The sequence below is a fragment of the Marmota monax genome, unplaced genomic scaffold (assembly GCF_021218885.2).
Source record: "Marmota monax isolate L192 unplaced genomic scaffold, Marmota_monax_Labrador192_F-V1.1 WCK01_AAM20220418_F8-fsc00405, whole genome shotgun sequence".
In the NCBI taxonomy this organism is placed as follows: Eukaryota; Metazoa; Chordata; class Mammalia; order Rodentia; family Sciuridae; genus Marmota; species Marmota monax.
This window is the reverse complement of record NW_026694917.1, coordinates 30,519-57,294: the sequence shown is the minus strand read 5'-3', so window position 1 is coordinate 57,294 and position 26,776 is coordinate 30,519. Positions and strand designations below refer to the sequence as shown.

At 39.2% G+C, this 26,776-nt stretch overlaps 1 protein-coding gene across 1 annotated transcript in view; it reads right to left on the bottom strand.

Annotated features, from left to right (window-relative positions):
• Window positions 1-116: 116 nt before the first annotated feature.
• The window catches only part of LOC124081070 (NXPE family member 3-like), a 55,354-nt gene continuing 28,694 nt past the window's right edge, over window positions 117-26,776 (bottom strand). The window contains 6 exon segments of the mRNA XM_046427201.1: window positions 117-599; window positions 601-722; window positions 2,795-2,827; window positions 5,140-5,352; window positions 8,126-8,205; window positions 13,600-14,236. Of these exon segments, the coding sequence (XP_046283157.1) occupies window positions 285-599; window positions 601-722; window positions 2,795-2,827; window positions 5,140-5,352; window positions 8,126-8,205; window positions 13,600-14,236 (1,400 nt within the window). The 3' untranslated portion in view covers window positions 117-284.

Here is a 26,776-nt window from a genome sequence, read left to right as displayed (position 1 = left end):
TCTGTATTATTCCTTACAAAACTGAGTAATGTGCAATTAAATCAATAAAAATTTCTAAAAAGGGAACTGGAAACAGAGCATGTGAAATATGATCTCGTTCATGTAATATTTATTTATTTGTGCATTGCACAGAGAGCTGTATGAGAAGACAGTCACCAAAATGTCACCAGTGGGGCCAATCTTGGGGTAACTACTCTCCTCTGAATCATTCTGGGTCCCATCACTGCTTCTCACATTTCCTGTGGCTGAGCTGCAGGCTCTCCATCAGCACACTGCCAGGACCCTCAGAAGCTCTCAGGTGGACAGATGAAGGAGAGGAGCAAGTTCACTCCATTGCTCACAATGAGCTTCCCTGGGTGGATGTTGTCGGGCAGGGCCAGGCTGGAGGTCATTTCCCAAGCGTCCACAAAGGCCACACGGAGCCCAGCAAAGGCAGCTCTCAGGAGCCGGTTCACTTGCAAAGTGAACCAGTCGCTGCCATACACGGACTTATAGCCAGTGTTGGCCAGTTTGATGACCACAAGGGTACTGGGTTCCTGCTCCAGCAGGGCCATTACAGCTGTCCGAATCCCTGCCAGTCGTCTGGTGTGGGGGCCCCCAAGCCAGGCCCTCCAGCTCCTTGGCCACAGAGTGCAGAGAGGCCACTGGTGTGCGTTGGGAGCGCAGGGGCCAGCTGTGGGATCGCCAGTGCAGCACTATGCCCCGAGTGGTCTCCAAGGCCACTGATATGTGGAATCAGATCCACTGGTTTCAAGGCTGTTGGGAGGATGAGAGAGAAGTTTCCATAACGTAACATATGACCATGCGCCATATTATTTTACATGTAAAACTTCTAGCTCCGGCCTGCTTGCTTTTTCAGACACAAGCATTCTGTTCCTCAACTCCACAAGCTCTCCCTATCAGTACCAACACTGTCCATCCAAACTCCTTTCCAGTTTACTTTACTCTTCTCTTTTCTTTTCTTTTTTTGGGATCAAACCCAGGGCCTTACACAGGCGAGAGAAGCCCTGAACCACGGAGCTCCATCCCCAGCCCTTTCTTGCTTGTAACTCTCTATGGCATTTGACTTCCCTCTGCTGGCCAACCTCTTCCAGAAATGTTCTTCCCTTTTTCCTTCTGTGACAATACACTGTCCCCTTGTTTCTACCTTTCTGGTTAATCCTCACCCCTAATTATTGGCTTCTTATTTTCCTTGCACTTTATAAATAAAAGAATTCCCCAAATTCTATCCCTAGAATCTACTTTTCTTTTTCTTTTAACCTACAATATGTTTTATTTACTATCTCTACTTTTAACATACTTTGTGCACTTCTAAACATCTAGAAAAACCAGATGTTTCAAATGAGGACTTAAATTTGTCTACAATGTACACAGTAGTGTTGTTGAATAAACGATACACAGATAGCAATATATCTAAAAGCATCTAAATAAGATCATGCTGGCCTAGAACCTTTCTTTCTTTCATTTCTTCTCTCCTATGTCACAAGTGACAGAGGCACAAGTGTCACTCAGATGTAATGTTACAATTTCACTTCCTAAAGTTCTTTTCAGAAGACTCCCTTTCTATGAATTTTAGCACAAAGTATGCAAAATGTGTTAGCTTACTAACTCTACTTTTGTCACACATTGGCAACCTCTGCCTATCCAGAGACTAGATATTATAAAACCAAGACTCCATTGTCCAGTACATACACAATGTATTCAGTACAGCAAAGTTAAATGAAACGCATGTTATAGGGCAATAGTAAGCTAGGATTTTCAAGCACAAGCTAACAAAACACCTTTTGTAACCTCTTCCCTCCCACCTCCCTCAACCCAGTGAATAAGTACTGACAAGATACCATTCAGAGGTGGTTTAACAATTCCAAACACAGTATTTCCTACCAGTTTTTAAAAGCTATTTACCAGGCTGAGATTGTAGCTCAGTGGAAGAGTGCTTGTCTAGCAAGTGTGAGGCCCTGGGCTTGATCCTCAGCATCACATAAAGATAAATAAATAAAATAAAGGTAGTGTGTCCATCTACAAATTTATGTATATATATTAAAAGCTATCTACAAGTTTTATTCTACTACTTTTACTTTTAAACATATTAAGCACTTCTAAATATATAGAAGGATTAGATATTCCACAAAATAATGTGACCACTATGCACACATCACTGAAAATAAAATTGCACATGTAGTAATACTCAACAGGGGTTTGGCTATTGCCCCCCAAAACATTTATTAAGAATTTTAACAAAGATATTTATAAAATGCATTATATTTTACCACTTCTACTTTTAACATATATCAAGCACTTTAGAACATCTAGGGCTAGATATTTCAAAAAAGTACTTAGTTTTGTCAACTGTATATGCAGAACGAGGAATAAAAGGCACATGCAAAATAATGGTTATAACAGGAAAAACTATCTTTTACACATAACCAGTCTGGCACAGGACCTTCTTCTCAAGGTCAAAGTCTTCTCTATGTTCTCTAACCTACTGAACAAATGTAGTTTTGTCCTCCAAGCCCTCCAAGCCCCGGTGACTTTGCCGGCCTTGCCAAGCCGCCCAAAGGCTCCAAGTCCCCAGGGGCAGACAGGACGGGATCCGGAGCAGGGTTCCTGCTCCAGCAGGGCCATTACAGCTGTCCGAATCCCTGCCAGTCGTCTGGTGTGGGGGCCCCCAAGCCAGGCCCTCCAGCTCCTTGGCCACAGAGTGCAGAGAGGCCAGTGGCGTGCGTTGGGAGCGCAGGGGTCAGCTGTGGGATCACCAGTGCAGCACTATGCCCCGAGTGGTCTCCAAGGCCACTGATATGTGGAATCAGATCCACTGGTTTCAAGGCTGTTGGGAGGATGAGAGAGAAGATACCACGGGTCCCGACTCTGACAGGTCGAGGCTGCCAGGGGGTCATCAGCAGCAGGGAGAGGCTCCGGGTCCTTCCCAGCCTGGGTCCCTCCAGGGCAGTCGCAGTGGGAGCTCAGGGTGTCTGCAGGGCAGAGGCCACACACAGCCTGTCCTTGGGCCCCCAACACACCCGTTGCACTCTCTTCACCATTGACTTTCCCTGGGGGATTCGTTCCTTGCCACCTCTTCTGTTTTTGTCTAAGATCTGATCCTTAGCAAGTTTCTATTTCAGGTGCCCAATCAACATTTTCAAAATTTGCTTTGTTGCCTTGAATGCAATATGGATAAAGGGAATCTAGCATCTCTGCACAAATCTTAGTTATACATGGACACAATATCTTTATTTTGTTTATCTATTTTTATGTGGTGCTGAGGATCAAATCCAGTGCCTCACATGTGTGAGGCAAGTGCTCTGCCACTGAGCCACAACCCCAGCCCAATTCCAGCACTTTTTATGTTATATTTGGAGACAGAGTCTCACTTATTTGCTTAGGACCTTGTGATCCTCCTGCCTCAATCCCCTAATCTCTGGAATTACAAGTGTACCCCTAGGACAGATTTCCAATGTTTTATTCTTTGAGGATACTTTTCTGCATGATGAATATGCTAATTATCTCATTTATGAAGGTTGTTCCATGAGTGTAAATATATATTAAAATGTAAATATCTGCCACTCATGGTTTGTCAGTTAGACCTCAATTAGCTGTTTTGTTGCTGTGTTTTCTGTGGTGCTGGGGACTGAACCCAGGGCCTCCTGCAAGCTGGGCAAGTACTCTACCACTGAGCTATATCCCTTACCCTTTCTCAATTTTAAATTATTTTGAGACAGGATCTCGCTAGGTTGCCCAGCCTGGCCTTGAACTTGTTATCCTCTTGCTTCAGCCTCCCTAGTACCTGGAATCACAGGTGTATGCCACTGTGCCCAGACCACTTGACTGTTTAAAATAAAAGGGAACTTCAAATTGGACTTGGTGGCTACAGTGACAATGTGGCTAATTTCTAAACTTTGCAAGAAACCAAGAAAGTGCCTGAGCTTCCTTTCTGAGATTGGCTATAATATTAGGTGGACTCCCCTTAAAACCATGGTAAACAATTGCTACAATTAGCCTGATGACAATTTTGATATCAATTTATAAGGATTACGGCTACTGAACAGTGGTCCCAGTACAACAGGCATTCTGGCTAGCTTTTCTATTATATCTTCCTATTTCTCAGACATCTGAAGGACTGTAAATCAAACCTTGGGTGTGTGTGTATGATAGAAAGAGGGAGAGAGAGAGAGCTATGCTAGGAATACAACCTTGGGCCCTGCACATACTAGAAAAGTGCTCTGCCACTCAGTTAGAATCTCAGGCCCTGAGATTTATAATAGATCTGAAGTAGATACTGGTTGCTTGGAACAGAACAGAATTTCACTCAAAATCACTGCTAAAGATGTTGAGTATTTTCTTTTGTTTTTGAAAATTGGAGGAATGAACTCACAAGTTCTGTGATATTGTTTTCCATTAATCTTGACTATTTAGAAAAATGGAAGGTTTGGGATTGGGTTGGTCTAATTTTGGAGGGGACAAGAAAGCTACACACATTCAGCAGAAGTGACTGCCTCCTTAAGTGCTAAGGGAACCACTATCTCTACCAAATGACAAGTGACTGCTCAAGACCAGCAACAAATCTAAGAACAGTAAGAAAAAAAAAATTGAGGTATAGGGTGGTGAGTGACATAAAATTTTGAACTTTGTGGCCAGGCTGGGTGGCCCATGCCTATAATTCCCAATGGTTTGTGAGGCTAAGGAAAGAGGTTCTCAAGTTCAAAGCCAGCCTCAGCAAAAGCCAGGTGTTAAGGAATTCAGTGAGACCCTGTCTCTAAATAAAATACAAAATAGGACTGGCAATGTGGCTCAGTAGTTGAGTGCCCCTGAGTTCAAACCCCAGTACCCCTCCCAGCAAATTTGTGAACTTTGTGTTTTTCTCACTTCAATAATCTTTGAGAGACTCACTGGGGATTTTACTTAGAAATTAAATGAGGACTCTTGGAATCACCACATGCTGTTATTTGAAAGGTTGGTGCTCTCATTTGAGCTCCATGGTAACTAAACCAGGAAGACAGCCCAGTGATAACTCTGCCCTCCTCATTCACTCGCCTTTCAGGAGCACCCAGCATCCTGCCCACCTCTCCACCAAGCACCACAGTTTCCTTCAAATCCCTCTCTGGTCACCTGTTTCTTCATGAGTCCCCATGTGTCACTCACAGGGCACTGTGTCACGTAGATATTCCCACCATTGCCGAAGCGTGGAGTCCCCCATCATGTGCACGATGTGGCCAGCCAGGCAGCCCAGGATGCTGTCAACAGTGGGGAAGGACTGGCCAGAGCAGGACAGGGAATGCCATACATCTTGGTGGTAGAAGCCAGAGGGCTTTGGGGCCAGAAGGCCAGGGCGGCACTTGGTCTGTGGGGATAGCACTATAGGAAGGAGAAAAGCAGAACAGAATAAAAAACAAAAAGAACCAACATTAACATCTAGAAGATGTCAGGTACTCTTCTGTGTGCTTTACATGTATTTTTTCATTACTCTTTGACAAAACCTATGACATACCATTCTTATATTTGGTGAGAGTAGGGACACTGGGACATGAAATGTTAAGCAATTTGTCTTTGATCAAGAATAATGATTGGCAGTTCAAAAAATAATGAACAGAACTCCTATGTGATGCAACAATACCACTCCTGGGTATATACTAAAAGGAAGTGAAATCAGGATCTCAAAAAGATTATTCATACTTTCACATTCATTTGAGCATTATTCACAATATCCGAGACACGGAATAACTGAGTGTCTAGTAATGGATCAATGGGTAAAGAAAACAGAACATACACACAGAGTAATAGTATCCATTCTTAAGAAAGGACATCCTGATGTTTAGGACAACATGGATGAACTTGAAAGGCATTATACTAAGGGAGATAAGCCAGACAGTTGGGCCTGGTGGTGTACACCTGTAAACCCAGCAACTTGGGAGGATGAGATAGGTGGCTTGCAAGTTTGAGGCCAGCCTCTGAAATTTAGCAAGGCCCTGAGTAATTTAGCAAGACCCTTTTTTGAAACTGGAAAAAAAATAATAGCTCAGTGAAAATGCCCCTTGGCTGAATTCCCCGTATCTCCCAGACACACACAAAAAAGAAAGAAGCCAGAGAAAGACAAATACCATTTGATGTCACCTATGTGGAACCTAAAAATAAGTTTTAAAAATAGAGTAGAATGAAGGTTGCCAGGGACTTGGGGAGAGGGGAAAATGGAAGATTTTGGCCAAAATATACAAACTTGCATTTATAAGATTAATAGGTTCTGGGGGGTCTAATGTATAGCATGGTGGCAATAATCCATAATTAACCGTATTATATACTTGAAATTTGCTAAGAGATTAAGTGTTATTTATCCTTATCACACTAAAAAATACTAAAAATAAAACAACCAAGTAAACTATGTGAGACAATGGATGGGCCAACTAACTCAAATGTGAGTGGTTGTTTCATAACGTGTACCTATACCACATCATCACATTGTATGCTTTAAAAACATGCATTTCATTTGTCAATTATTCTTTGATATAGCTAGGTAAATGAGAAAGCAAAAAGAAAAGGAAGGAAACCCTGCCATTTGTGAAAAAGTAGTTGATCTCCAGAGATATCATACTAAGTGAAATGCGCCAAAGAAGGTCAAAGACCACTGGCTTTAATGACACAAGGGATCTAACTAGTGAGACTCAAGAGGCAGACTGCAGAGTGATGGTTGTCGTGGGCGTAGGTGAAGAGAAAGCAGGAAGATGATGGGGAAAAGAGACAAAGTTTCAATTTACAGGATGAATAAGTCCAAGAGATCTACTCTACAGCCCCGAGTCTGTAGTGAACAATACTGTATTGCAGAGTGAAAATTTGCTGGGAGGGAAAAATCTTATGCCATGTGTTACATACACCATAACAGTAATAATAAACACAAGTGGCAGGAGGAAATTTTTGGACGTGATGAAAATATTTTTAAAACATGTATAGAATATTTAATTAAAATATGCCTGGCTTGGTGGCACACGCCTGTAATCCCAGGGGCTCAGGAGGAAGATCCCGAGAGAGGAAGACCACAAGTTCAAAGCCAGACTCAGCAACAGCAAGGCGCTATGTAACTCAGTGAGACCCTGTCTCTAAATAAAATATAGAATAGGGCTGGGGAAGTGGCTCAGTGGTTAAGTGCCCCTGAGTTCAATCCCCAGTACTAAATAAATAAATAAATAAAATTTAGAAAATATATCATAATTACAGTAGGGTATTGAAGTATATATTTTCCTTTACTTATAGAACATCTCTAGACATACAGGGCATGAAATGGCACTCATTTTCTTTTCTTTTTTTTTTTAAAGAGAGAGAATTTTTTTTAATATTTATTTTTTAGTTTTCGGCGGACACGACATCTTTGTTTGTATGTGGTGCTGAGGATCGAACCCGGGTCGGACGCATGCGAGGCGCGCGCTACCACTTGAGCCACATCCCCAGCCCCGGCACTCATTTTCTTCTACAAAACATAACACTCTTGGGGCTGGGGTTGTGGCTCAGTGGTAGAACACTCACCCAGCACATGTGAAGCCCTGGGTTCAATCCTTAGCACCACAAAAAATAAATAAAATAAAGGTATTGTGTTCAACTACTTTTAAAAAATAAATTAAATAAAAAATAACATTCTTTCAGGAGAAGTTCCCTGCCCCATTATAGTAATCTATATAGAACAATAGATGGAAAACACATCCTCAGTGTTCTGTATATTCCTAAAACTGCAGAACAAAAATTGAAGTCCTCGGTCACAAAGTAAGATTTTAAAGTCTAATTTACTCTCAATCTTCTCTTCATCAGTCCCATCACAATCTTAAAGTATAACTGCTAGAAGTTGAGTATGTTCATGGCACAGATTGTGGTGATGGTTTCATGGGGTGTGTTTATGGCTAAACGCATTGAGTTGTACACAGCATTTAGTATGTCAATCCACACCTCAATGAAGTGGTTTGAAATCAGAAAAACAGTGACTGGCAGGGATAGCATGTGAATCCAAGAAGCCTGGTGTCACAATCCGTGCTGCTCACCCCTGTACTCTACCACCCTGGAAGGGAGAGGCTAGCCTCTCGGTCAAGGAACAAAACCCATATAGGTCCATCATCACCCTCCACTCCCAGCATGACTCAGCCCCACTCACCCCGACTGATGTTTTCTGTGGTTGCTGGTCTGATCAGAATTGGAGCAACACCCTGAGGCAGCAGCTTGTCAGTCACCTTGCTGGAGAAACAGGGAGAGAGAGCTTTGTGGAAGGGCCACCTGGTGAAATCTGGAGTTGCTAAAGGGATTTGATGATTGACTTGTCGTTTCCACTCTAATTCCAAAGAGGAATTAGAACATTCCAATATAATTAGCACATTTATTACTTGGGGCAATTACAATAAAGAGAAAAAATGATGGAAGGAAGAGAAAAATCTTTTCGGGAGTCCAGGGGAGGGACTTTCTGCATTTCATCTACTCATTGGACTCTCGGCTTACTAATAGTCGAGGTGAGGAAAGACAACCAAGTCAGATCACAGAGTTCTCTATTCCTATAAATGGAAATACACAGAATGCCAGAGAGGAAAATCACTTCCTGGCACTAAGTTCTGGAAGGATAGGGAGCAGAGGAATTTTTTGTTGTTGTTACATGAACACTCAGACACTGGAGACATACCTCTTTGAATTGGGTTATGCCTACTGATTTCCAAAGTTACAGTAAAAAAGAAGGAGGTGGGGTGGGGTGGGTAGCTTTATAGCCCAGAAACCTAACAAAAATCCCCTTGGCCAAGCAAACAAGGTTAACACCAATGGGCACAAACCACATTCATACTGTGTACCTGTGATGTCACCTGATGGAAATATAATTTACTTCCACAATTTTCCTTCCTAAAATACACAATCCCAGTCTGATCATAAGCAAGAGACATCAGATATATTTCCATAGAGGGGAATCCCATAAGATAATTGATCAGTACTTCTCCAAAACTCAAGGCCATCAAAGACAAAGTCAGAAAGACTGTTACAACCAAGATAAGCCTGAATGTAATGTGGGAACTTAAATGGGATCGCTGATAAGAAATAAAAGACATTAGTTAAAAATCTAGGCAAATCTAAATAAACAATGGACTGTAATGTTAATAATGCCTCACCACAGGTTCATGAATTGAAACAGATGTACTACATTCGTGTAAGATGTGAATCAGAAGAGATACTATGCAGGAAATGAAATACCAGAACTCCATGTTATCTTCTCAGTTTCTCTGTGAATCTAAAACTGTTCCAGAAAAATAATGTTTATGAATTTAAAAGCTGGATCCATAGTTGTTTACCTAGTATGAAAATATTTGTCTACAAAACTCTCATACCTCAATGTTCACAGCAGTCTTTTTATAATGGCCCAAACTGGAATTGACTCAGATGTTGATTGACAGGTGAATGGGCGAACAAATGGTGCTACCTCCATAAGACACAAGCTTTTCAGCAATAGAAAGGAAAAGCTACTGATATACAACAGCAGAGATGAGTCTCAGAAACATTTCACTGACCCAAAGGCAGATACAAGAGACTGTATACTGTGTGATTCTGTTTTTATGCAATGCTACAAAAGACAAAACCTATATTTACTGTCAGAAGGCTGTTTGGTTGCCTGGGACTGGAGGTTAGTAGAGGAAAGAAATTGACAGTGAAGGGGTGCAAGAGAACTTTAGGGGAAAATATTCTCTAGCTTGACTGTCTTGGCAATCAAAAAACACATTGACTTGCACATTAGAAACATGGTTATTTCATTGCATGTAAATGGAACTTCACTAAATTTGATTTTTTTTAATTGTTTAAACAAAAAGTTAAAACCTTTCCAGTCTTCCATTATTTTTTGTTGTTGTTGTTTTCTTTTGGGTACCAAGAATTGAACCCAGGGGTGCTTAACCACTGAGCCACATCCCCAGCCCTTTTTATTTTTTATTTTTTTCGTTTTGAGACAGAGTCTTGCTGAGTTATTCAGTGCTTCCCTAGCTGAGGATGGCTTTGAACTTCGGATCCTCCTGCCTCAACCTCCCAAGATAATGATATTACAGGTGTGCACCACCACATGCAGTCCATTATTACCTCCTTCTATAGCTATAACTCTGCCAGGCTCATTTCCCCTCTTCTATGCATCATTAATATTTTTATTGTGAATTTAGCATCCAGATCTATTAGATATTAATATTTTGCCAGACATGAATCCAATTTCTCTTTAAAAAGAAATGGATCAATAGCTAAAATGTTAAAATAGTAATGCTAAATGCAGGAGAGGAACAGAGAGATTGGGTCTCTTGTACACGGTGCAGGGGGCGGAATATAAAATGGTATAGCTACTCTGGCAAATAGTTTGGCAGTTTCTTGTAAAACTAAACATCTACCAATTGCACAACCAAGAAACTGCACTCAGGCATTTTGTTCCACAGATATGAAAAAAAATCTTTTTTTAATTTTACAAAAGAACCTGTATATGAATATCCATATTCATGATAGTTAAAATCTGGAAACACCCCAAATGTCCTTCAATGTCCATTGAAGGCTAAACAAATGTACACACGGGAATATCAGTGGCAAGAAAAAGGAGTGAGTTATCAATAGATGCAACAGCATGGATGGATCTAGAGAACATTGTGCTTTGTGAAAAAAAAATCTCAAATGACTGCATTACTGTCTGATTCCATTTATAGAACCATCTAGAAATGATAAAACTGTAGAGATAGAGAACAGAAAAGAGTTACCAGGTGATAAGAACAGACACTGGGGAGTGGGAGAGCCTAGAAGGGAGAGCAGAGGGGTTTCCTTTTGGTGGCAGAACATTTCTGTATCTAGATTATAATGGTGGTTACAGCATTCTATACGTATGGTGAATTTGTGGAGAAACACACACACACACACACACACACATACACAAACTATAGGCACCAGCCAACGGAAACTGATTTTTTGGTCTGGTTAACAGAATTGTACCAATGCTGATTTTCTGTTTTGATTTTGTACTTCATATATTAAATGTTGTCCTTGGGGGAAATTGGGCCAGAGGGTCAGATGATTCAATTTATTCTTTTTGCAACTTCTCATGGGTCTATAGTTATTCACAATGAGTAGTTGAAAATTAATAGATGGATCATTACAGGTTCCTCAGGCACACCACCATGCTCCTTCCCTCTTTCATACTGTTCCTCAAAAAGATCAAGTCACTTTCATGAATTCAGTATTTATATTCTCATCCATATTTGATACAGTTGATACATGTTTATGAATCCAAAATACTAATTGGAATTGTTTGCAAGTTTTAAAACTTTAGATATAATATATCTATCATTATTCATTATGTTTTCAAGATTTAGTAGTGGTGTAAGTAATGGTATTAACACCCCTACCAGTGGATATGAGATTTTCTACCACTACCCATCCTCATCACTCTTTGTTTTTTCAGATTAAAAGGATCTGTCCACACAAAAATTAGAGACATTATGTTCATTATGTTCATTAATGACATTATGTTCATTATGTGGTGGTGCATGCCTATAATCCCAGCAATTTGGGAGACTGGGGCAGGAAGATTGCTAGTTCAAAGCCAGCCTCAGCAATTTAGTAAGACCCTGAGCAACTTAGTGAGACCCTGACTCAAAATTTAAAAATTAAACTGTACCCCCCCAAAACATATTATATCTTGGTTTCATCTTAAATTTCCCTTATTGTTCATGAGAGTGAGTATATATTTTTTATTCACTATTTAGATTTTTCTTCTTTGATATCTTACATATTTTCCTCATTGCTGTATTGGGCTATATACTATTTCTTATTGTTTTGTAATATTCCTTTACTTACTCCTAGTACTAATATTATTATGTCAGTTCAATGTGTTATAGATATCACCTTCCAGATTTTAGCTTGACTTAAATTATGATACTTTTTGTAAGGGAGAAGTTTTGATTTATATGTAGCCCAATTTACATATATTTTTCTTTGTGACACTATGATAGTATTTTCCTAATCCCAAATCGAATCAAGTGTTTTCTGCTTTTCACAATTAGGTCATTTTTTGTCCATTTATATTTCTGTATAGTGTGAGGTTCACATATAATCATATTGTTTTCTAATTGTTGACAAGTTAATATTTCTCTGTTGAATTGAAAGCCTATTGTGTTCTGATAAAGTTAGTTTTGTTCATGGATCTACACTCTTCCATGATCTATTTATGCCTAAGCAAATGTTGAAAATCACATTGAGAGACATGACTAAAACCATTTCACTCTGAAAGTTTGAAACATAGAGATGAAGATAGGTATACCATAAAAATATCAAAGAAATTAAAGCTGTCATAGAAGTATTCATATCACAAAAATTAGGATTTAAGGGAAAGAGCATGAAAGTAAAATGAATAATTTGCCAATACAATAAAACAAACCCAGAGATGAATGTCCAGAACAGCATCACCTGGAAACGTGTGAAGTGAAAACTCCTGGGTTACAAAGAGATATCGTTGGGCTGGATTGTAGCTCAGTAGTAGAGCACTTGCCTAGCATGCACGAGGACCTGGGTTCAATCCCTAGCACCACAAAAAAGAGGTAGGGAGAGAAAATCATAACTTATAAATATAAAAACAATATAATAGATTTATGTCTGAAACAATTAAGCAGACACAAAACATTAGTAAAGATAGAAAAGTTGAGAATTTAAAACTTAACAAGTTAAATTAAATAGATTCAGAATTTCTTTCTGGAAAAATACAGAATGTAAATTACTTTCAGTGAAGTGTGGCATCCAAAGAAAAAGCTAGAGTCACTGGGATTACAGGCGTGGGCTATGCAAAAACTTTAAAAGTGAATCATTTACAAATTACACAAAAACTTTAAAAGTAATTTGTAAATAATTCATGAATTTAAGAGGTGGCAACTGTAGAAATTATAAAATATGTAAAACAAAATAAAAATGAAGACTCCATGTGTAAAAATTTGGAGAATACAGTTAAAGCCGTACTCAGAGGGAAATTCATATCCCTGATCATTTTTACTCCATAAAAGGAAGAGTGAAATAGATGGTGTTAAGTGTTCTGAATCATGAAACTACAAAAAAAGGAAAGAAACTATAAAAAGGTGAAGAATCCAATGTTAAAGATGCCACCCAAACTCATGAAATAGAATGGCAGACCTAGGTATTCACAACACATTTTGCTGAAAGTAATTTAAAAAGCTACTAACTATCTGAATATCTAACAAAGCAGTAAAGAACTGTCAGGTTAAAAATCAAAGTGAAAGCAGGAGCCCAGATAAATAAATGAAGCACTTCAACTACTTTTGCCCTGAGATGTTTGCTTTGTCTTGAATACTTTGCCTCTTATCTTTCCTAGAGAAGTCCTCACTGAACTTCAAATCTAAGATCAATCAAAATCCTCTGAAGATACAGCCTGACCATGTACTATATGTCTGTCTAGCAATGTCTGTCACTTGGTAGTTGCCCAACAAGCTCATGTTGGAATTGAGTAGAAATAATTGCTGAATGGTGCAAGTGGTGGAAGTGGTGGAGGGCCACTGGATCATAGGAATGAGCTTTGGAAGGAAAGATGAGGCTTAGGGTTAGAACCCATATCCCAGATTCTGGGTTTCTTACCCTGCCAGCAGGGCATCATCACGTGGTATGGTCACCTTCAGGTAACTCCCGCTTGAGTGAGCAACCAAAGAGTTGCAGGGCAGAGTAGGGGGTTGAGCACAGGACCAGAGCTCACCAGAAATCACATCCCTGTACTGGCAGGTATGCCCTTTGGCTCCAGTTGAGTGAGGGTCAACATTGCAAATCACAGTCTCTTTAGCACCAGAACTGCCCTGGAAATACCCCCTAAAATCAACCGTGGCCCTCTTCTCTTCCCAGATTCTGCGCAGAATCCAAGTGGTCTCACTGGAGTGGATCAGCCGTCCTTGCACCTGGGCCCTCCCAGTCCAGAGCAGAGGGAAGGACAATAGGTATGTGCCATTCTCCAGATCCTAGACATCCCCGGTGACCCCTGCTCTCAATTCTGGACCCAGTAATCGTGCCTTAAACAGATCCCCACCATGGGTCTTGGGCCTGCCCCAGTGGTTCCTGGCCACAAGGACAACCTCCAGGTAGCCTCCTAGGGCATAGGTGTCCTAAGCAGGACCCCTCAGGTGGTAGGTGGAGGACAAAAAGTCCCCCCATCTCCTGGGGTCAGAGTCCCCCCATCTCCTGGGGTCAGAGGTCAGTATAGAAGGTAGGTCAGGTTGGAGAGCTCCTGGGGGAGAAAGTCCAAGAGGGAGGGTGATTTCACAGAATTAGAGACATATTTAGAGACAGGCTGGGATCCTGGAGCCCGATAGATGATGTTGTCAGTCCAGGACATCTTGAAATAGAACACCTGTGGGGAGAGAAAGAGGAATCTGTTGGAGGTTTCTATTTTTCTCATTTTCTCACTGGAAGGAGACTTCCATTCACCAAAGCTCAGTCCACTCTGCCAGGTAGGACCCAGGGCTTCTCCCTACCTGCATCATGCTGTCTGTCTCTCATAAGCCTGGCATCCAAGTCACCCCCATCTTTATTCAAAAGAAGTATCTCGTGTTGCAAAGGTGAAGTTAGTTCAACTGTCTCCTTCCCTTAGCCTTCTTATTCCGTCCACTGCCAACTGTCTCCCCATATCCACCCACTCCCTGAGTTATGAGCCAGCCTGGACCCAACCCTCAGATCTCTGATTTCCTCACTCTTCACAAATCCTGCTTCCTCCCCGGAGCCTGGTATTCTCAGTGACCTTCCCCTTCTCCTTGTGTTATGGGCCAGGCTATATGGCAATGACCAGATTCCATTTTACCCTGAGACTCCAGATCATGTAAGATATTCTCCTCCCATGAGAAAGCCCTGCCTCTGTACCCAATAATAGTTACTTAGCAAAACATACTTGGCAACATAAAATAGTAATTCTTATACAATGTAAAACTGTTCTCTTTGGTTTCCATTTTTCTTGGGCGATGTACCTTGTCAGAGATTGATTTTCCAGACATTAATAACCATTCTCTAACTTGTACTCAACTAGGGTTATTTTGACCCACTTCCCTTCTGCTTGCAATTGTAATATATCTAAGTAAACAATAAGAGGATCTAATTAAATAATATAAAGATCTATAAATAAAGGATAAATATTAAAAGGTTTATGTATAACTAAATTGGTTTTATATAGGTAACATAAACAGTTAAAGCTGCTCGGGGCTGGAGATATGGCTCAATTAGTAGCACGCTAGTCTGGCATGCATGAGGCACTGGGTTCGATCCTCAGCACCACATAAAAATAAAATAAAATATTGTGTCCACCTAAAACTAAAAAATAAATATTAAAAAAAGCTGTTCAAGGTCGTTCTGTAAGAACAAATATTAATGCACTGATATAAACCAAAACTTGATCTATATGTTAAAATAACAAAAACTTCTTAATATATTAATTATATTGTGTCTGTTAAGTTTTATTCTCTAGAGCAACTAGTCTGGGAGAAATTAAGGTTTGTACATCTGTGGTTAAAAAGCAACAGTTATTTTAAAGTATTGTACTACATTACAGAGACTACATTTTTCTTTAAAGGCTAAACTTGATTAGTATTAAAAACATCAGATTTAAAGAAGCATTTTATCAAGCTGGTGTTCTCCAAACTAAAGTTGTCTGTAATGGTAATCTTAAACTTATAAGGATAACAGATTTTATTGGGGATTTATTTATATCATTTGATCTTTTATAACCAAACCTTATGTTACCTTTTACACTGGAATACAAAAATTTAAAGGTATTTTAAAAGATAATGAGAGCCTGATCTGTTTAAAGGTTAATAATGTAAAACATTTTGCCATTTTTCCACACAAAAGGAAAGTTAAAAACTCTCAGCCTTTCCTTGATTCATGTTTTAGATGTAATGTCATATTGTGTTAGCTAACATTCACACAGACTCAGAAAACAATATATGTAAACCTTATAAAATGATATCTAAAAAGAGAGACAAAGATCAACTTCAGAACCAGAACACATTACCTAAGATTTGTGAAGAGTCCCACCTTACCTGAGATAAAGCTCTGCCTCCCACCTGACAACATGTCAAAGTGACTCCAAAGCAGGCCAGAGTTCAGCTCATTTAAAGTTGTATTCAAAGATTGATTTTATGGTAAAGATTACTGTGATCTCAAACAGGGACTATAATGTATAACTCACCAAATTCAAGATAGCTATTACACAAATAAGCTTTTACTCTTGTTTAAAATTTCACTTTGTATTTTCCTTATAACTGATGTCTTTTAATGTTTTGTAGAGGTAATACTTCAGGAACACACAACCTAAATTAATTTGAGATATTAAGCCATCATCTGTAGACAGATAGTAATTAAAAGGGATTAAATTAACTGTAAAGGGGCTAGGGTTGCGGCTCAGCCCTTGCCTTATATGAGTGAGGCACTGGGTTTAATCCAGAGCACCACATGAACAAACAAACAAACAAACAAATAAGTAAATAAATCGTATTGTGTTATGTACAACTTAAAAAAAATAACTGTAAAGTTATAAACATTAAAGTTAAAGCCCAGTACTCTTATTTTAAGACTCATAAGCCTGTCTTGCTGGATATTTAAGGCCAAGGCTTAAAGATCAAGGTTTTAAAATAAAGGAGCCAAGAAAACCAATATTTGGTTCTTGCCCTTTGAGTCAGCATGAACCTAGGAAAAGGGGAAGAGCTTTGCAACTCTAGGCCACATGACTTCATGATCAGGGAGATGAATAACACTGGGGCTGGGATTGTGGCTCAGTGGTAGAGCGATCGCCTAGCACCTGCGAGGCCCTGGATTCGATCCTCAGCACCACATAAAAATAAATAAAGATATTGTGTCCAACTACAACTAAAAACTAAATATTTTTTTAAAATAAGAACACTGGAGAATGGAAAGCCAATCAGTGTGCATGCTGCAAAAGAGGAGGATCATTGAAAGGGGGAAACATCCCTGGGGCTTCCAAGGGAAGCCACGTGGTTAACAAGACCATGATCCATCCTAATGCAGATGGCACTAGCAGAGCTAAAATTCTGCTCACAAGTTCCCCAAGAGTGTCCCCCAAGGCAACTCAGCTGACTCTTAATAAGAGATAGGAGCAAGGACAGTTTGACCAGCTTGATCTTAAACACCTAGCAAAAACAGTTAAAACCAAAGCACAGCCATTCCTGGGCATGTAAAGAGAAACAATACTTATTTTAATGTAACTTAAGATGTACACTTGTGTTAGCCCCTGCAAGAATAAGTAAGACTGGAGGCAACAGAAGAGAGATTCTTAGGCAAGAATGCCTGATAACTATCAATAGGAACTGCCAGAGCCAGAAGTTTTTAGTCAGTTTAAGGCCTATACATCTTCCTAACCTCCTACACAGGTAGACGTAATCAATGTTTGCTAGTATAATTATCTAGCCCTAAGTAACAAAGATAAAGGGATCTCTACTGAACACAGAGATCATGCCAATAAAAAAGATATTTTACAAAAATCAGATGACATTAAGTAACTTAACTAAATATTGTGTCTGCATTTCTGACAACTCTGACAATGTTAAAGATTTACGTTCCCCAAAAGGGGACCTTATTAAACTTTGTTAAGCCTTGTTATGGGGACAATTTCTCAGCTCTTCCACCTCCTGGTAAACAATTATTGACTTCTATCATCTTCATGATATTCATTGTCAGGTTCCAGATGCTACAACTGCTATTTTGTATTAATCTTATTTCAGTACTCATGTCTTTTTGTTTCTCTCGTAGAAGCACCCACCCCAGGCAAATTTACAACCTGTTTTTCCTGAACCAGAGTTTTAGCATGGACCCCTCGACTGATCCAATTTCTAAAAGGAGACTCCAAACTGCTTGCTTCACTGTATGTCACCCCCTCTCAGCTCGAAGCAGCAAGAGCAGTCATTGTCCTTTTTCCTTACAGCAGTAGGAGATCCCTAATATAGAGGGGAAATTTTCAGTCAGTATAGATAAATAATTGGGTTAAATCACAAAATGAAGGCCAGTTTGAGTCCAGAAAATGTTAATCATGTTTTTCTCTTGCTCAGGCTATGATTTTAGATCTCATGATATTTGTTTATGGTTTCAAATCATAACAATGGCCACTTATGATTAATGTGGTTTTAGACTACAAAAGGTGGACTCAAACACTAGGAGACTTACAAGAATGAGGCTTCCAAATGTCTTTCCACCTAGGTGTCAAATACACCCCAGGAGTCTTCTAATTTCCACAAGGCTCCAGAAGGTATTTGGTTTGCCTGCCTATCAGAAATAACTCTTTGCTTGTCCTTATAGCTTTTTAGCATACCAGGATGGAACAAATTTTGTGTAAATGTTTACATTATTCCCCAAGTGTATTACTACAGTGGAGACGCTAAATGAGAACATCTGGGGCTCATACACCATCCTAGGAGAATAGCCCCATCCTAGAACCCCTAGGTTGCAGGATCTTCAGCCCCTGTCTACAGCAGCCCTTTAAACTGGAAATGAAAATTTCAAATTCCTGAGCAAACAGGTAGATTTGAATGTGGGGGAACTAGAACAATCAGTGAGCAGACTTGAGACCTCTCTTGACTCCCTAGCAGAAGCAGTATTACAAAGCAGAAGAAGTTTAGATCTCTTGCTCTTAAAACAAGGAGGCCTATGTATGGCATTAGGGGAAACATGTTGCTTTTATACTAATCACTCAAGAGTGGTGAGAGAGATATACAAGACAATATGAGGGAAATTGGTATCAAAGTTTGTTCTCCTGGTTCCCTGTGCTAACTAGTCTTATATCAGCTGTAGCCAGTCCAGTGCTGTTAGTCCTCTTAGGGTTTTTAATTGGTCCCTACATTTTCATAATCAACTGTATACCAATGATGATTAATCAATGATTTGATTAGTTCCATAAAACCAGTGGGGAATATTATGGGCCAGGCTATATAGGCAATGACCAAACAGACTCCATTTTACCCTGAGACTCCATGTCATGTAAGAATTGCTTCTCCCATGGGAAAGCCCCACCTCTGTACCCAATAATAGTTACCTACATAGCATACTTGGCAACACAAAATAGCAATTCTTATACAATGTAAAATTGTTCTCTTTGGTTTTCATTTTTCTTGGACAAGATTGTCTAGACATTAGTAACCATTCTCTAACTTGTACTGAACTAGGGTCATTTTGACCCACTTCCCTTCTGCTTGCTTGCTGTGTGCCAACCTGGAAAGTCCCATGGGAAATATCCATGTACCCATTGCATTGTCTCTCTAATGGCCCAATTCAGCTTCTGTACCAGCTTACTTGCAGCTATGTCAACTCAGATATGATTTTTGCAGATTTTGCCTTTAAATATCTTAAAGTGCTCTGGCTCAAGGCTGTTCCTTTCAGAGACCGTTATGGGTCCTGCAGGGTACAGTCCCTGGATGGCCAGCTAAATAAAGACTCTTCAATTTGACAAAACTGGGACATGGTGTGTTTTCTGAGCAACATGCCCCACAACACTTCCCCTCTTCTGCAACTCCCCCACTGCCATATCCAATATATATATATATATATATATATATATATATATATATAGAGAGAGAGAGAGAGAGAGAGAGAGAGAGAGAAGAAGAAGAAGAAGGGGGGGGGGGGGGAGGAGGAGGAGGAGGAGGAGGAGAAAGGAATTGGGGGGGGGGAGTCTGAGAAAGACACTTTTAAAGAACAGTAAACTCAAAAAACTTATTCTACCAAATACTAAGACTTGCTATTTATCAGTGAAATTAAAAGTTTCATAAAAATGTCTTACCATAAAGCATTAATAATTAATAAGTGGTATATGAATAGACAAACAGAATAAGAGAATAGAGTATTTACAAATAGTCACTCTAAGTAGATGAAAGAACAAACATGAAAGACAAAAACTATGAAGATTTTTAGGTGACAAATAGGAGACTGAAGGATTATGGAAAACAATATGCCTACAAGACAGCTCCTCAGAAAAAACGAAGGGACAGTGTGACTCGGGAGGAGAGAGGGGAAATTAGCCAAACATTAAACCTCTTCCAGAACATCCTTTCTGTTAGCAATGGGCCCTGAGGAAAAAAGCAAACTTTTATCCCTTCCCAGATTCACCCCAGCATCTCCACCAAAAGCAAATATTTGCCCCTTCCCAACCCCAATGGGTCCTCAAGAAAGGAGGCAAATACTGAAATTCTGGGCCCTGGACTTTACCCTTCCCCATTGCAGATGAGTCCTGGAGGGAGAAGACCAAATAGTGAAGCTCTAGGTCTCAGTGGGTCCCAGAGAAAAGAAGATAAGCAGTGAACACCAACTTGTAAGCCTTTCCAAATGATCCGAGGTGTGCTTCCCATCTCCCACCTCTGTCATTTGGTCACATGCACTTACAGAGACTATGTTCACACATTTTAGATGAAGAAAACTAAACATAACTTTGATAATTGACAAATCCAACTTGCTTAAAGTTAAGAAAAGATACCATTTGTTAAATGTCATTGAATGGTTTATTAAAGATCCTGTTGCAAATGAAAGAAACTGCAAGGAAGAAGATATTTGCGACATACAACTAACTAAGCACTAAGAACCAGGATATATAAAGAAATCCTATGATTTAGAAAGAATACAGACAACTTGACAGAAAAATAAGCAAAAACTTGAACTGACCCTTTGCAAAAGACAACATCCAGAAATTCTGAATGATTAGGTAATGGTAATTGAAAACCACAATGAGACGCTATCACATACCCACAAAGTTAGCCTAAATGCCACCGTACCTGGTATTAATAGATGGAGGTCCCTGGGAACTCTCAGAGATTGCTTATAGAGTACAAATCAGTTCAAACAACCTGAACTGCAGACCATAAAAAGATAGGAACTCCCTGATTCATTTTATGTTACCACCTGCTCTTGATACCAACAGCAACCCTATCTCATGTTCATTTACAGATATGAAAATTCTAAATAAAATACAACAATAAAACAAATGGATAATAGACTTTATTCCAGTAGCTTTTATTTCAGAAACACAAAGGTGGTTCAATATCAAGAAATCTGTCAATGCTGGGTCTGGAGCTGTAGTAAAGTGGTAGAGCACTTGCCTAGCACATGTGAGGCACCAAGTTTGAGCCTCAGCACCACAAAAAATAAACAAATAAAATAAAGGTATTGTGTCCATCTATAACTAAAAATATTTTTTTAAATAAGAAATCTACCAATGCAATGTACTATCTCAAAGTCTAAAGATGAAAAAGAAATAGCCCATGAGAATTTACTAATAGATGCTGAAATGGCCCCTGATTTGTCAGCATCCATTCCTAGTTAGAACTCCAAGTAACAGAAGAAGAAAGAAACTACTTAAATATAATGAAAGGTACTTTCCTCAGTGGCTCATCCCTTCAGAGTCATACCAATTTTCTGGAATATGAATAGTCTGGTTGCTGAGAATGGTCTTCATTCTCACAGCAGATGTGGCAAAGAAAAATATAATATATGTAGAAAAACCTAAAGACTCCACCAAAAAATTGTGAGAATTTAAACTCATTCAGTAAAGTCACAAGACACACAAAATTAATATACAAAAATCAATACCATTTTTAAACACCAGTAATACACTTGCCGAGAAAGAGATCAAGAAAGTGATCACATTTATAATAGTCACAAAATAATAAAATTTCTAGGAATAAATTTAACTAAGAAAGTGAAAGACCACCACAATTTTATATAAGACACTGATAGAAGAAATTGAAGAGGACACGGCAATAAATAAATAAAAATGGGAAGCTATCCCAAGTTCATGGATTGGAAGAATTTAATGTTGTCAACATGTTTAGACAACTCAGAGCAATTTACACATACAATGTAATCCCCCAATGGCATTCTTCACAGAAATTGAAAAAAAAAGTTCTAAATGAATGTGAAATTGTAAAAGACTCCAAATAGCTAAAGTAAGCTTGAGCAAAGAGGGTGAAGCCAGAGACCTCACAATACCTTACCTCAAAGCATATTACAATGTTGAAGTAACCAGTGAAGCACGATATGGGCATTAAAGCTGACACATGGAGAACCCAGAAATCGACCCACTCATCACAGCCAACTGATCTTTGGCAAAGGTGCCAGAAACAAACATTGAAGAAAGAACAGTCTCTTTGAACAGTACTGGGAAAACTGGATATTCATATGCTGAAGAATGAAACTGGATCCTCTCTCTCACCATATAAAAAACCCCCCAAAAAACAAAAACAAAACAAAACAAAAACTCAAAATGGATCAAAGTCCTACATGGAAGACCAGTAAATATAAAACTACCAAAAGAAAACATAGCAGAAATATCTTAAGATATTGATATAGGCAGTATTTTTTTGAAAAGATACCCAAGTAAGGCAACCAAAGCAGAAAATAGACCAATTCCATTTGTCTATTTTATTGAACTAAGACACTATTATGTTGAAATAAGAAAACTCTGCATAGCAGAGGAAACAATCAACAGAGGGAAGAAACAAACTGAAGAATAAGTTAAAATATTACTAACATTCAGAATATACAAGGAACAGCAAGAAAAAAATACAATTAAAGAATAAGCAAATTGCTGGGCACGATGGCACACACCTGTAATCCCAGCAGCTCAGGAGGCTGAGGCAGGAGGGTTCCAAGTTCAAAGTCAACTTGGTGAGGTCCTAAGAAATTTAGTGAGATCCGTTCTCAAAATCAAAATAAAAAGGGCTGGGGATGTGACTCAGTGGTTAAGTACCCCTGATTCAACCCCCAGTGCTTCACCCCCCAACAAAGAGCAAATGATCTCAAAGAATGTACACATAAACAAGTACATGGTGTGATTACTTTTCTAAGAAATTCAAAGTCAGGCAAAATTAAACTATATTGTCATAAGTCAAGGTATAGGCTACCTTGGAAAGAAGTGAGGGTGGGAGTGACATGAAGGGGGCATGAGAGGAGGCTTCTGAGGGTGATGGAAATTTCCATCTCTCAACTTGGATCAAGATCACACAGGTGTGGTATCTTTGACTTTTATTGAGAATTTAAGATTTTTATCTGTGTTGTAGCTTAACTACTTTTACAAGGTAGAAAGTTCTGGCTGAGACCCAAAGAAGTCTTGCTCACCCTTTCACATGGACAAGGTTACTCTGGAAATGAAATGGACACCTTCTTCGGACCTATAATTAAGGTACTAGGATTTTTCTATTTAACTCTTTCATTGGTCTTAGGCTGAAGACTGACTTGTCAAGCCTTTCTGAAGATCATCCACTTTCTAAGAAAAGTCAGAAATCTCTGTTTCCATGCAAAACATCCTACTGTTTTTTGAGTGCCACATCATGAGTTTAGAGCTCAAAATTATCTATCATTGAAAGCTGAATGTTAACTGATGGACAGGGAAATGCATTCTCTGGCCTTTCCCAGGTTCCTCAGTGTAGCAATAAAGCGTCACTCCATTCAGTTGCTCACTTGCTCTTTTTCTAGTCAGGATTTCTTTTTTCTGATATAAAGCAGAACTGAACACCATAGACTTCGATCTCTTTCTTTTACACTGGGGCAAAAAGAAACATAAAAGCTTTTGGAAGGTGAGAAAACTATGAACAGCATGAATTGCTTTTTTTTTTTCCCTCCATTGAGATTTCCCCATAGTAACTTCTTACACCTGAGAGGAAACCCAAATAAACCTTCTGGCATCTCTCAGTTTTAGTTGATTGTAATGTTGATTGTTTTTTTTCCTTTTCCTTTTCTTTTTTGATACCAGAGATTGAACCTAGAGGTGCTTACCCATTAAACAACACCCCCAGCCCTTTTAATTTATTTATTATTTTAATTTTGACCCAGGGTTTCCCCAAGTTGCTTAGGGACTTACTAAGTTGCTGAAGCTGGCCTTCAAATTGTGATCCTCCGGCCTCAGTTTAGTTGACTTTTAAAATGACTAATTTTGGAGATCACATAGTTGAATGATGTACAATGATTCTTTTCCTATTTGCTGTCGATGCTACCTCAGATTGAATCCATCTAATAAGTTAAAACTGTTCTCTGGCAAAAAATAATAATAATAATAATAACTGCCTCTTGCTCTTTTCCCTTGTTCTGTATCTTATTGATTAATTGCAAGGTAGCTATTTTGGAAAAAGGGACTTGCTGATAGTATTTTTTCTGGTCTCTGAAAGACCCAGAGTATTTGGTGACCTTCAGATAGCAGTACCATGTAGTCAGAAAAGCAGACGACCTAGAAATTTATGATCACTTCTGGCGTCCCACCTATCTGTTTGAGAATAATAGTATACCTCCTCCAAATCCCTATGTAAGCATTGTGCTGAGTTGAGTCCCTTGAGCAAGATGGCTCTTAAGGACCAGAGTCCCCATTTTCCAACTTGCTGACTTGTTGCCAGTAAGCCCCTTCCCCATTACTCTGTTTCTTGAGTTATTGGTTTCTTCGGGAGGCAGGGGAACCAGCTTTTTGACATTACATTCTGAATTTGTGTTAGATTCCCTGATGGAGCTCAAGATCCAACCTGGTCACCCTCTTCCTTAAACTGACATTCCACCGTGCAGTTACTTTTTCTAGAATCCAATGAGGTCGAGGTCATTGGATTCTAGAAAAAGTAGCTTCCATTCATCCTCTCTCCTACGATCTAAACTGGAGGTTGCATATGGAAAGAAGAAATGAGCCAACAATGAGAGGAATCAGAGGCGAAGGAAGTACTCACCCAAACCAGAAAGAGCAACCCGGCAATCAGAATCTTGTAGCCCTTGAATTGCTCCATAAATGGATTCGCTCAGCCTATGCTTTTGAGTGCGAATGAGGCATTCAGTTGGAGAATAAAGAAGCACAGACTTAGACACTCCTATCATAAGGGAGTGAGTGTACTGTGGCGACTTTCCAATTTCCTTAAACACTGTCACCTGGCATTACCTACGTGTTCTATCGAATATCAGGTATCTATTCTAGCACTTGTGTCTCTCCGAGGTTCTCACAATCCACACCAGAATCCTAGAATCTCACTTTGGACTTTTGGAATGAACACAGTTTCCTGTAAGAAAAGGTTCCATTTCAGGGTATCAAAGACCACTCACCAAGTCTCTAGGCTAAGACTCAACTTATACATGGAAAAATCACTGCTTTCACAAGTACTTTAGACTCAGGTATAGGTGATAATTCAATATGTATAAAAGCCATCAGGGAGAAAAGTTACAGTTCGTTATTTGCTTGAAAGTTTTCTTAGAATCTATTTTCTGTTTATTGTAGTTGCTTTATTGATATATTGTTCCTACAAAGGGAGGACTTTAGTAAGACAGCTGCCCAACGTTGGAAGAGGGCATCTATCTGAGAGTCCATTTGGATCATTCCAGTGGACGATGAAGAGGTGACAAAATTAGAATGGATCTCAGCACGTGTCACTGCCCTGAAATACACATAAGCTATTGATAAGGTAAAAAAGAGACTAGGAAAAATCAGATCTTAAAAAGAGAATAAGAATTATCAACGTTGCTATTGGTTGACCTTTGCGTTTGATTTGAGACCCTGGATCAGCTGGGATAAAAAGGGACAGTGCAAACCCTACCAGAATTCCCATCCTGCATTCCTGCAGTATGAATGTCACATGATTTGGTTATGCCCATATGCTGCCTGCTTTACTTTTCCCTTTATATCTTTCTTTAAACTTACTCGTCTTGAAAATGCAAAGATGTTCATAATTTTGAAGAGAATAATATGTATAAAAGTGAAGGTTTGGGCTGGATAAGGCTGGGGCTGTAGCAAAGTGGCAGAGCATTTGCTTAGCATGTGTTAGGCACTGGGTTCGATCCTTAAACATAAAGATAAACAAGCAAAATAAAGGCATTCTGTCCATCTACAACTACAAAAAAATTTAAGTGAAGGTTCCAGAGTCATATTTGTGAAAATTTTGAACATACAGAGAAGAATAAGAAAATAACAATTAAATCTTACTGTCACCTCCACCCAACTCTACCAAATCATAGCAGTTTGTCACCCTCACCTCAAATTTGTGCAAAGAAATAAAATAACTCCTCAGTTGCTTTTCCTCCAGTCTTTCCCAAGTGGCTAATCTCCATAGGGATTTATACCATCCCTAAGGTACACCTATAAAAATGAGTATATGTAAGATTGTCATTGTCTGATCCAACCTGTTACTGAGTGGTATCATGTTATAGCTCTCCTTTGGCAGCTTCCTTTACTTTTTAAAATATTTTTTTAGATGCATGGACCTTTATTTTATTCATTTATTTATATGTGGTGCTGAGAATCGAACCCAGTGCCTTACACATGCTAGGCAAGTGCTCTACCACTGAGCCACAGCCTCAGCCCCATGACAACTTCCTTTTCTTCCCAACATGTTTTTGAGATTCATTCATGTTGATATATGCAGTTCTGGTTTAATTCATGTAACATACTGAACCACTTCCCAGCATATGCATATTCTAAAATTTATTTCTCCTTTCTCTTGTCCATCAGTATTTTGATTGTTTCCAATTTTTTGATTTTTGAAAGCTAAGCTTCGACTCAGGACCTTTTAACCGTGTGAGCATGTGAGGATTTCTATGGGAAATGCACTCCCTGCAGCTGAAGGACAGGTTGGTTTCCCCACAAACTGTAACAAATTGATGCTTTTGTAAAATGTTTTCAAAATAAATTTATGGAAAAAAGAGAAATGAAAAAATAGGTGCCCTGATTTTTTTTAAAGAGAGAGAGAGAGAATTTTTAATATTTATTTTTTTAGTTTTCAGTGGACACAACATCTTTATTTTATTTTTATGTGGTACTGAGGAT